Below are 12,610 nucleotides of genomic sequence, written 5' to 3' on the forward strand. Positions count from 1 at the left end.
GGTATATTTATTGTGATGTACTGTAAATGTTGTTAATTTACAGACCTTGCACTTTTATATTTCTGAGTAAAATTAAAAGAAAAGTGGACATGCGCTTTGTTCCCTTGCTCCTCAAATTTTGTCTTTTAATTGGTGGCCTCCTGAACAAGATAATATCAAGTATCGGGAAAACTTCTGGGATGTCAAGTGATGCTGTAACAAAGTTTTCTAGTCAGCAATTACCTCAGCCTTTGTTCTTCCAGTATAATTACAGTCTCCTGGTTTAGAAAATGAGTTACATGTGTCATGTTGAGATCAATTGTAGAGTGACCAAGGTTTAAAATGCATTTTTAAGACATCAGATTTACTTGTTCTTCATTAAAGAAAAAGAACCACACTCAATTGTATTAGTTGTATTCCTACACCTTTGAAAAATGTTTCTAATTTACTCCAAAGCAAGCACTTTAATTTCTTCTCTCTCTGACTTTGAATGCTTGTTCCGTATTCTAGTTATGCTTTATTCTTAAATAAAATTCCCCAAATGTTGTATTGAATTGCTTTTCCATTTATAACAATCTGATTGTCTTTCCAACAGTTGATCCTACTCTTGTTTAAAATCTGCTCTGTAACTGAAGTTTGAACAGGGGCAAGCGTTATGTTGGTGTAGGGCTGTATGTGGTGGTTTGAGGGTGCTAACTGAACCGATCAGTGGGGGGAAAACGGGGCAGCCTATGAACGACGCTCAAATTCCCTTTCTAGGCATCATTACCAAATACTAACAATGGTAGCAATCACCTTAATGAAAAATTATGCAATCACAAACAAGTATTATTAAAGCTAACGTTAAGAAGTAAGCTTATGTTTAGCTGGCTTCTAAGGCAGTTGGGCAGCCAGGGGCATCTGACCAGCACGCTTGTCCTTGGCTCTGCAGAGGCTCAGCAGGCACCCTGGGGGACTCCAGTGGACTTAGAAGTAAGAAGTACAGATCTATTGCTTCTGATCCTTCATCCTGAAGGAACTGTATGACAGATTATTTTATATAAATTTGGAGTTTAGAAAAAAAGGCAGGATAGGGAACTATTTCTCTGCTAATTACAGATTGACTAGATGCTTATACAGTATTGCATTCTGATGTTTTGAGGTGAGCTAGAAAATACTGCTTCAAAAACAACTTTCATCTGGCAAAGCTTACTTAACAAGAAGATGGAAATATACAGGCAAGTGCCAGTTCTAGTTCATTTTGACCAAAGAACAATTAAAATATGGTATTCCGTACAGGGATTCAGAAAACATGGGAACCTGCTGTTTCTACAGTGAGTTATCTGTATCTATATACAATACTCTTAATTTATGCCCAAGCAAATTCATGTATGAAATTAGCTGGTGTATGAAATGCACTGGAAAAAAGACTGGGTTCTTTTACAAAAGGCCTGACTTTGTCATAGTGTTGCAAATATGCGTTTTCCCTGAACTTTTAACCTGGACAATTAAACAGTTAAAAATGTGTCCTATTGTTAGTAGATGGTAAAAAGTGATATTCCTGCTCCCCACCCCTGTTTCTTACAAGACAGTAAGAAATTCAACTTCAGGCAGGTTTTCCAGAGTTAAATACTGAATTGTTTCTATTTTTTACCAGTTTTTTTATACGCATGTTAGGACCCCAAAACTGGACCCAGCACAGGTTACCAGGGTGGATGAATCTAGAGTTGCATATTGCCTCCTTGCTGTTGCTCAGAATCTCTCTGCGTAATTACCCAAGGTTTCCATGACCTTTTTAGCCCCTGTGTTTTAACCATCAGTGTGTTTTAGCCACGGGAGTTCATGTTCAGTTGTCTTACTGTTGCCCCTAATTTTTTCATTGCTGCTTTTTCCAAAATGCTGTTTATCTTTTGATGTGACTTCTTTCAAGATGATGTTCCAGTAGATGCTTTGATCAAGTAATCTGTTGATCTCAGCAGGACCAGTCCTTGGTGTTTTACAGTCATTTTTTGGCAGGTTGTGCTTACCTATAGAAGATATCCAGAACGGTTCCCAGGTGAAGAGGGTTAAAAAAAAAAAAAAAAGTTTGAGTTGAATATTTGAGAGGGGAAGGGAGGGAGAGACAGATTGTCAGACTTTGCCGAGCAAAACCATTTATGTAACAAACATCTCCCAGTCTTTCACTAAAACCAGTATGTTTACTGTATTGAAAAAAAGATAGTTGTACTCTGGGGACGTGTACGTCTCCCCACTTGTAACAATGACCCTGATGAAGGGGAAGACAGAGGGAGTCGGAGAGATACACATAAATCCCTATTTTGTACCTTTTCCTTCCTTTCGGTATGAAAAGCAAGAAGGTTTTCATGGAGGTTTTTGTCTGCGATCGCAAACCCTCAACCCTCAGGAGCTCCACTGAAGTTTCTGGCAGGCAGAAGTGTAAAGACGGTGCTTGCAAAAGAATGCTAGTTTTCTTCTGCCTAGTTAGCTGAAGCTTTTAAAAAGATTGCAAGTTTAAAAACACCCTCACCCCCAACCAGCATGATTCATTAACCTGTTGTAAACTGTCTTAATTAAGAGTTAATGAATGAACTGATTTTTTTTTTTTTTTTTGGCAGAAACACGAGACTTATCTGGGACCTTGATTTACTGAATTCTTTCCATTAACTAATTTCTATCTCATAAGATTTTAATGTTGTGTGAAAGCGATTACTTCTGCAGATGGGGCAAAGGGTGGCAGGACAAGGTAATTGCCTTCAGTTCGGCAAACTGCTCTTAGGCTGACAGGCTCTGCAATGTGGGGCCAAAGCACAACATGTTTTAGTAGAATAGCTGCTACGCTTCGTATGATGGATTTTCTCTAGGTGGCTTCCAAAAATGGCATTCAAGTTTCAGTGCAGTGAATTAGTTTCCAGACATTTTTTCCTATCACTCTTTAAGTTTTAGGGAGACACACTTTTATGTTAGGTGCTGAAGCCTTTTTAAATATTTAAGGACGTTTATGCTCTTCTTGGTTGTCTCTGATAATAAATTTTTCTGTGGTTTATGACATCTATACTTAAACATCTCTGAACCTTCTGCTGTGCAGAGCTTTGCAGGCCTAGAATTTTGACAAGTTATTGTCTGACCCGTATTCATTGAGAATTGGTTTTGAGGTAACTGCATGACTGCCTTTGCATGTTTCATGCCTTTATGAAGTCCTGTTCCTTCTGTATGTTCTGTGCATAGAAATCTAGACTTCAGATTACTGTCCCAACTCCAGAAATGATGCATTTCTAGTCCTCATGTATATTCTTGAAGTCTTGTTCTTTGCATAAGAAAGCTATTGTTCCTAATTTGATAAGTCACAGCATGTTCATATTTAACTTTTTTAATATTGTGGTCTGTATTGTCACTGTCCAGGACTGATGAGCCATCATGAGAAGTTTTCTTAATAAGAAATTACTTTCCAAGGATTCTTTTATGGAAGAAGCATTTTGTGGTTAGTTTACTATTAACGTACTTTCCAGTGAACTAACTTGGAAGTGATATTGTTAATTTTGAATGAACTCTTATGAATATGTTACTTACTGAAGGAAGCTATTGTAGGTAGTCTAAATGCTTTAGCAGCAACGCTACTTAAATCCTCAGTGCTGCTGGGATTCCCCCCAGGTTTTTGTAGAGGCAGGCATCCAGGAATGCGAGAGCGGGTGGGTAGATGGTGGTTTTCCAGCCTTCATGGAGAATGATTGTTGGTGGATAAAAGTTTTTATCCCACAGCAGACTCCTGATCATGGCTTGCCACCATGATCTTCTGCCTTCTTGATCTTCAGAAACCCACTTCGTGGTAACCTTGAAAATATGGCACTCTACAGTTACCTTTTTTCTGCTTGTTTTATTGGAACAGAAAATAATTTTGTGTGTATCCACTAAAAATGTGTATTGGAAAGAAAATGCTATCCCCGGGGCTGTTGAGGTTTGTTTCACGTTATGCCCTTGCAATCATAAGGTTCTGCAATATGAACGGCGTCGCATTAAGGAATAATCTCATTCCTCTTGGGTGTAGCTGCCGTGACTGAAGAGGTTACAGTCCCCAGCTGTTTGCTTCTGAGCTCGTGCCAGAGATCACCACAGAACATCGCTTCTCAGGTGTGTATTTTGTAGTCTGTGACATTGATTTAAACCTTGAGGGTTGTATATCACCTCTGAAGAGGCTAGGCTGTGACCCAGGGGATGGGTCTGTGCACCCACCCGCTCTACCACGGCTGGCAGAGGGGTGGGACGGAGGGAGGTGGCTACAGCCTTTCTGCCTTCCAAAGGCTGCAGCGCTGGATTGTGTGAAGTCATCATAACCCAAGACTGAGCACAAAGTTACGCTCTGCCTGTGCCGGGAAGGAGCGTCTCTGCTGTCGCTGGTGAGGAAAACTGATGTTTCAGCCAAGGTGAAACACTTTTCTCAGAGGGGTTCTGCCTGTGCTGTGGGCTCAGCTGGCTACGTGCTTGAAGGCGAGTCAGTGGCAGAAGACAGGAACGGGTGTCACAGCAGCGTGGGAAGGGGGGACACGTGGCACCTCGTGGGTGCTCACTTCCCGCATGGCAGGTAGCACCTGTGCTTCGGTCTTAAAATATATTATTAAAAGGGTTATAAATAGACTTGTGCTCAAATGGTTGTGTCCGTTAGACACACTGGTTCTTGTGCCAGCAGTGGGCATCAAGGTGTTTATTGCAGGAGGGGAGCCCTTGCTGATGAGCGGCAGAGTCACCCGGCCCTGGAGTGCTCTGCCTGCCCGAGAGTAAATTTTAATCATGTATTTTGTCTCCCACTACTTTTTTTTTAAAATTCTTTTCAACTAACAAACAGTAATGCTGCAGTGCTGGAGCCACTGCCACACCCTGCCTGTGACGCACAGACACTGTGACCTCACACCCTCCTGGCTGGGGCTGGTGGCCCCACCAGTCTGCCCCACCCGACGACCTCCTCTGCATGCTGGCAGGAGGTGGGAGCCAGGAGAGAGCAAGGAGGTGATGGAGGAGGAGGAGGGGGGGAGGGAGGAAGAAATGTCCTGTAAACTCTCTGCTTGAACACGAATGGCTTTTGTGGCTCATTGGGGGGTGCTTTGGTGGGTTTTATCTTTAAAAAAAGGAATTCAGGGCATAGGTTTGAGTCTATGTTGTGTTCCCTAGTTGGCTGGCCCACCTGACTGTGCCTCCTGCTGCCTAAAGGTGCAGAGAGCAAGTAAAGGATTTGGTCACTGCAAATGGTAAATACCCTCTTTAAAGGAGTGTTTGGGAAGGGGCAGAGGAGGGTTATTGGTGGTACGGCAAGAGATGAGCAGCTGCGATCAGGCTGTCGGCGTTAGACACTTTGCATTGGGATGGGGCAGATGCTCAGCTGAGGGGTTCTGTTTGTACAGATGAGAAACCATCAGCCGACTTGAGTGGGCGAAGATGGAGTCTTCAAAGGTGGAGCTGGTTGTTCCACAGGACCTCAAGATCCTGCTTGAGGGGGTGAGCCGAGCTGTTATACAAAACAACACAGATGACATTGCTGAGTTTATTGCTCTCTATTTCCAAGATCTTGTTGCCTTGCGAACAGGTTTGTTCCTACCAGTGCTTCATCTGAAGAGCTGAGCTGTTTGAGAGTGCTATCCTACTCCAGCTTAATTTCTGCTTCTGTTTTCAGAGAATTCAGACCTGGATATAACAGAACTGATTAACAAGTTTGAGTATGTTAGAGGTAAGAAAGTTGCTGTTTGTTCTTTCAAGATATTTTGAGACAATGTTTCAACCTGAATGGATGGAAGTAGTTTTCACTTATCATGGCTGCATCCTGGCCATGTGAAAGAGGCACCTTCAGAAAGCATTTGCTTCTGTTGAATGTGGGAAGAATTAGTCCTCTGGGATTCTGTACTTTCTCCTTGAGTATCAGGGAGCCAGATGCCTCTGGTCATTTTAATTTTAAGATATTGCAGTGCAATTTATCACCCTCTAAGCAGATAGTGACTTAGCCCTTATCTATTTTTTGCAAATATATTGTATCTCTATGTTTATAAACAAGATTATTTAATTCAGTGAAATGCTGATTCCTTTGGGAAGTGTTGGGAGCTTTCATCTACTCTCTGCGTTTGTCTGCAAGGGCTGCAATTGGTGGTTGTCACAGGAAGGTTGTGTGGGGGCAGGAACACGGGCATGTTGTCTTGTCCGCAGCCTGCTTGTATCTGCCCCACTGGTTTGGGTCTCTATCATCTGGCTACCGTAACTGTTGGCAGCTTCAAATATCCCCTTTATTCAAACAGGCCACCCAAGCTGGAACCAGCCAGCACTTGAGGCAGCCTTGGTCTATAGATTGAGAGCTATAGGCTAAGGTAATTACAGCAATGAAGAGAAGCCCCAGTTATGAACAGAAAGTGCTACTATCTTATTCCTAGCATGGGATCTCCTCTAAAAAGCTAACCACTGATTTCAGCACTTCAAGCCCTTTTCTTGTAAAAATGACTGGTGGATGTTGCAGTGTGACTTAAAGTATCGCTGAAGGCTGAATTTTGGTGCATTTGCAAATGTTGCATTAATGATGTCACACAGCAATTTTTGCATGATCACAGAATGGTTTGGGTTGTAACAGACCTTTAAAGATCGTCTAGTTGAGCTTCCCTGCCCTGGGCAGGAACATTTTTCACTAGATCAGGTTGTTCAAAGCCCCATCCAACCTGACTTTGAACACTTCTAGGGATGGATCATCCACCACTTCTCTGGACAACCTGTTCCAGTGTCTCACCACCCTCACAGTACAAAAAAAAAAAAACAAAACAAAAACAACTGATATCTAATCTAAATCTACCCTCTTTCAGTTGAAAACTGTTGCCCCTTGTCCTGGAAATATAGGCCTTGGTAAAAAGTCTCTCTCCGTCTTTCTTAAAGCCCCCTTTAAGTATCAAAAGGCTGCAATAAGGTCTCCCCCGGAGCTTTCTCTTCTCCAGGCTGTACAACCCCAACTCCCCTTCTTCACAGGAGAGGTGCTCCATTCCTCTGATCATTTTTGTGGCCCTCCTCTGGACCCACTCCAACAGGTCCATGTTTTTCCTGTGCTGAGGATGCTAAGTGGGGTCTCACCAGAGCAGAGGGGCAGAATCACCTCCCTTGACCTGCTGGCCATGCTGCTTTTTATGCAGCCCAGGGTACGGTTGGCTTTCTGGGCTGCGAGTGCACATGGTCGGTTCATGTCCAGTTTTTAATCCACCAGTACCCCCAAGCCCCTTTTCCACCAGTCTGTTCTGAATCCTGAAAACAGCTCAGTGCTAAACTGATGATGTATTGAAGAGTTACCTTCTCTTCTATTACTGTGCTCGTTTTACATATTGGCCAACACTTGCTAATCATGATAGGGACCAGACCTTTTTGTGTTTATTTTTTTTCCCCAATGCTGAGGGTTTTATTAACCATGTCATGGAACACTGTTTTGATCCCATGAGTAATCTTGTGTGTTCCTCCCTTGATAACTAATCTAGAAGCCATTTTTCACTCTCTATCTAAAATTTGTTCGTGGCTTACCCTGTTCTTCATTTGGATACCTGTCAGTTTAAGTAATCAAGATTCTTGAGGAAGCTAAAAAATATCACCATCTGTGCATCTAAAATAACTTTCATGGATACAAAGAGTTCTGAGGTGTTGCAAAGAGGAGCCCTGGTCTTCTTCCTGGCTTATCTGATGTGCTTAAAGTAAAAGGTTTAATCTTTTAACCTGTAAGTGTAGCAGTGTTGTGGGCATTAGATAAGAATGTAGCCCTCACTGCAGGATCAGGAATACAGTTAAGGCTTCCTAGGTTTTGAAGTGGTACTACTGCTTTCTGAATTTTCTTTCCCCTTACCAATAGGCAAGCAGCAAACCCCCTGCTTAAATTATTCCATGCAACCTGGGAAGCTTCATAAATGTGCTGTAGAGCATCTGATTAAGTATATGCTGAAATCACTCTTATATACATGGAAACAGTTGCTCATGTATTGAAATTATCTTCTTTTTACCTTGCAGAAAATAGAAATGAGGAACTAGAGGAGAAAATATCAGAGCACCTAGATACTTTGTTTTCTGGCAAGCCTGAGAAAAGGGAGAAGTGTACTGACACTGAGGAAGACCAGCTCCTTGAAGAACCTGATATTGAGTATAGCTCACAACAAACTCAGTACCCATCAGTTGCCAGTTCCATTGCAGAAACCATATCCTCCACTGGATATGATGGCGCTTCAGCCCCTGAGGGCCCTGAACTGGCGTATGTCCCTGCTGACCCTGCACAGCTTGCTGCCCATGTGCTAGGTAACAGTGATTCTCTTTATTTTGTGAGGGATGTGGCAACCAGTGTGCAGACTCTTCAAGACTTTCAGAACTCAGAGGATGAACTTACACCAGTAGAAGGGGCTGCTGAAGATGCTTCTGCTGTCCCAGCAGCTGAGGCTTCTGTAGAGACTGTTAGGTCACAGCCAGGAGTGCAGAGTCAGTTGTCTGCAGTGGGAGAACCAAGTCCCTCAGACAGCCAGGCTGATGTCTCGACAAATGATGTAAATCAAGCTTCCTCCATTCCCTTGTGGGAAGAACAATCACCATCACCTCTTTTACCACCACCATCACCTGCTCCTAAAGATGCATTGCAGGCTGTGCCTTCCTCCAACAAAACTGCGGTTAGCTCAGCCACTGATGTTGTATCACTGTGGTGGGATTATGAGCCCATGGAGGTTCCACCTTACATAGAGCAATTTCCAGAGAAAATAGTCATTCCCTTTGTAGACCAAACAGCTTATCTGTTAAAGATGGAGCAGCCTTTAAATGCAGACGAGGGCTCAAGTGTTACCACCTTAGTTCTATCTGATGATGAATTAGTGTGCCATGCTGAGAGAATGGAATCTACAGCACAAGTGGAATCAGCTGAGCAAGTTTATGTCTTGTCAGGTAAGAAAGTAAGTCTGGGTCTGTGTATCATCTTCCTGTTTGAAATTCCAGCTCTACAGCTTCATCAGTGGCCATTAAATGGAAAAGCACCTATGTCAGTGCAACACAGGGTAGAGATGAGATGACTTCTAAGAAACTACTGTACCAACACTGTCTGCTTGACCCTAGTGCACGTGTTGAATCTCCCTCCCATCTGTTCCAGGAGATATGGCTAGCTCTGGGCAGTACTCCTGCACTCCTGCTGTGGGCAAATATGCAGATAAACATGACAGGAAGGTGCCCATTGATGCCAAATGGTCTTGCTCAAAACAAGCCACATTTCCTGAAGCAGATGTTGGAGACCTAAGATGTAATACATGTGCCCTATGGCTGAAGGCAGGTGACTAGTTGGAGCCCTAGTTTTGATTCTTCTCCCCTGAAAGATCTCATTCCAGCACTGACCTAGGAGGTTTTCCATTTAGGAAAAAAAAGTGGTGGTGGTTGCCTGTGCTGTCTTGAGCTTGGTGAGTTTCTGCAGCTGGACTGAGTGGGCTAAGCACTGGTCATCTGCTTCACAAACAGCAAGAGAGCTTGTGCTCATCTTTCTTAGTGAGGCCCTCACCAGCATCTCTTCCCTTTGGTGACATGTGCCCAGTCCATCCTTTGCCCAGCTGGAGAAACCCTCCAGGGTGGAGCTCCCCTGCCTCAAGTCTCCCTAGTACTGCACTCTCTGTCCAAGCCCTGTACCAGGCCCCAGGAGAAGTAGTACAGCTGTGAGGTCTCAGCAAAGCATTTTGTAGAAGAGAGCTGGGCTTAGGCAGACTTGTAAATTAACATTGTCTCTTTTGAGAAAAAAAACAAAACAACCCAACTTCTGGGGGAGTTTGGCAAACTTCAGTTTCAGAAATATCAGACAACTGCTTACCCAGAAAAGCCTCTGTTCTGACCACAAAGTTTTACTTTTTCTAGGCTGCAGGTGTTTGTCAGCCACATACCGAACAGTGTTTGCTATCCCAGCTCCCTTCTCTAACATACTTGCTTTCAGCAGGTGGAGGTAGGTTTGGCTTAGACGTAAGGATTTACAATATGACTGGACTTCACTGCTCCTGATACCAGCACTCTTATTTTTATCTTTGTAGCCATGGCATCAAGTGAAGCAGCACAGCCACCACTACCTTCTAATGTGTGGACACTCTATTGCCTAACTGACTTGAGACAAGGTCAAAAATCACCACCCTCTCTTCCTCCTGATGGAGCTGGTGTTCCTTGTTCCCAGGCCCCCCTCTGTCTTTCCAGGGGGGAAGATCAACAATATGGTCAGCTGTCAGAAGTACCTGCTCCAATTTATGTGATGCAAGAAGAAAGCAAGAGGGGAAATGCTCCCCCTTTCATTCTAGTGGGCTCTAATGTTCAGAACACAGAGGACTGGAGACCTATTCCTAGCTACGCTGTTGTTGCACAGCAACATACAGGTGTTAGGAGGAGATTCACTACAGTCCTAATACCGGTTGCCAGGCCAGCTGCTGAGGAAACAGATACGCCAAGTCCCAGTTCTAATCCTGCAGAGGAAGCTGCAGCTAAGCTGTGCCCTCCTGATGTTTTCTCAGTTGCCATCCCTCTGGATGATGTGATGTCTGCAAAGAAAAGGCTTGGCAGCTGGTGATAAGCACACAGGTACAAATACTCTTGCAGAAAGCTATGGTACTGCAGGATAGAATACCATTACATTGGACCCCATGCCCAGAGCAGGATCACGAAGAAGTCAGCTTGCTTCTTGCATAGGGAGATGCTAGTGTTTGGATTTTACTATGAAAAGCTTAATTTAATCCTTTTCAAAATAAACTAAGATTTAAGACCAGTGGTGTGTAACAGACCCCGTGCTTTCCTCTGCTTGTTACACTTTGCTATTAGTAGTTAGTTTTAGTCTAAAGTAACCAAGTTTTTAATCTCACATTCATACACATCTCGAATGCTTAAATTCAGACTGCAGGCAGTGGGTAATATTCAGAGTGGGCAAAATACCCTCAACTTAGAGTGCATTTAGGTAGCAGTTTATGTAGTTCTTGGTGCACAACGTCTACTGAGTTCATGTTGTTTTTCTAAACAGGTTGAGAAGAGAGACTGGACTTCACGAAGAATGCAGTGTACATTGTAATAAATCAAATAATGCAAATGCTCAAAAAAAGCCAGCAGTCAGAACTGCATTCCTGTGTATTTTATACTTTCCTAGTACAGCACAATATCCTGAATGCTGACTTTGTGTGAATTATGACACACATCTGCTGCAGCTCTTTCACTGAAGTGACCCAACTTCCTCCCTGTGCTGATATGGTGTATGCATAAGCCGCAACAACGCTGACACATTACACACAGAGCCAAAGCTCCTGCTGTGTAACTAGACATAGGCTATACCGCTGCGGTTATTTTCTTGGAAGGAACTGTACACAAATGTCGGGAGCAAGACGACAGTCATACTTTCAACTAGAGGAAGGAGTTACTCTCACACATGGTCAATTCATTCAAAAACTACTGGCTTATTCAGGGGGACAGCTGCTGAGGTTATGTTTCAAGAAAGGAAATAAGGAAAAGTACCTTTCTTTTGCTTTAGAGGTTTAACAACTACAGCTATGGTCACTTAAGTATGCCTGAAGTATGACTACATCTAGGGGAAAAAAAAAACCACACAAAAACCTGTTCTTATGAAACAGAAGTCATTCAAAACAAAACCAACACAGCCCCTGATGTTGTGTAGAGGTTTCCCCTCTTACAGCTTGCGGGCTAGCGGCGAGGGCAGGCAGGAACTAAATGCTTTGTTTTTCCTAGCACCCAGTGTTCAGTGCTGGCTGACCTCCTGAAGCACTGACCCAACAGCTAGGCTGTTTCTACACATCTCAGACTCCCACTTGAAGTTGCAAAGGAATTAAGCCAGACTTCAAGAAATGCTGGTCAGAATAGAGAGTCAAGGGCAAAGATGAGGCTTTCAAGAGACAGTGCAGGTATTCAATTTCTGCATCTACAGGTCACTGCAAGAACTAGGCCCTCACAGGGAAAGCTGCCGAAGAGGCGGCTTTCCCTTATCTATGCAAATATGTCTCAGCATCACTACCTGGGTAACTCTAGTAGCGCACAGAATAAAAGTAGCATCTCATTGCCTTATTAGCAGTTTCAGTACTCCACCCCCAAGGCTTGAGCTGCAGCCTCACTGCATATTTTGCAGAGAAAGCTCTCAGCTCCCCAGCTGTCCCTACTCCTCTAGAAGCAGACTGTTCCTGCTTAGGGGAAAAGAAGCATAGGGAAGCACACTGTACAACTCCATTGCAGCAGCTTTTAGGGTAGTCTAGCTCAGAAAGGGTCAGCGCTGTCAAACACCACTCACTTTAGACTAGATGCAAGAAGTTTTGAAGCCTTTATTTAGTAGCAATTAAATTACTCAATTAACACTAACCTCCAGACAGCAGTTAAAATATTGTACAAAGAGCAGCTTGCCCTCTAGAAGCTCTGTACACAGTTCAATATAAACTTACAGTCTAAGATTGAATGCACCCCACTGAAAAGGGGTAAAGCAGCTGTGCACAGGAGGCCTCACTGAGGTGCTGTACTACCTTTGAACTGCACAAGACTTCCCCCCCAGGGAGTTTGCACAGTACAGACACAGGTCCTGTCCCCCTTGCCACTGGCTCCTGGACTGATTAGGTTCTTGCCTTTTTGCAGTGGTGCTGGGCACCAGAACTTTTAGTGCGTGAAACAGATTCTTTTAAAA

At 43.5% G+C, this 12,610-nt stretch overlaps 1 protein-coding gene across 1 annotated transcript; it reads left to right on the forward strand.

The window, feature by feature from the left end:
* Positions 1–5,382: 5,382 nt before the first annotated feature.
* Positions 5,383–10,513, forward strand: CABYR (calcium binding tyrosine-(Y)-phosphorylation regulated). Its single transcript, XM_010081304.1, has 5 exons — positions 5,383–5,530; positions 5,618–5,685; positions 6,817–6,862; positions 7,960–8,241; positions 9,990–10,513. Exons 1-5 carry the CDS (start codon positions 5,383–5,385, stop codon positions 10,511–10,513), a joined length of 1,068 nt encoding a protein of 355 aa, XP_010079606.1.
* Positions 10,514–12,610: the final 2,097 nt, after the last annotated feature.

Source organism: Pterocles gutturalis, unplaced genomic scaffold (genome assembly GCF_000699245.1).
Source record: "Pterocles gutturalis isolate BGI_N339 unplaced genomic scaffold, ASM69924v1 scaffold18429, whole genome shotgun sequence".
In the NCBI taxonomy this organism is placed as follows: domain Eukaryota; kingdom Metazoa; phylum Chordata; class Aves; order Pterocliformes; family Pteroclidae; genus Pterocles; species Pterocles gutturalis.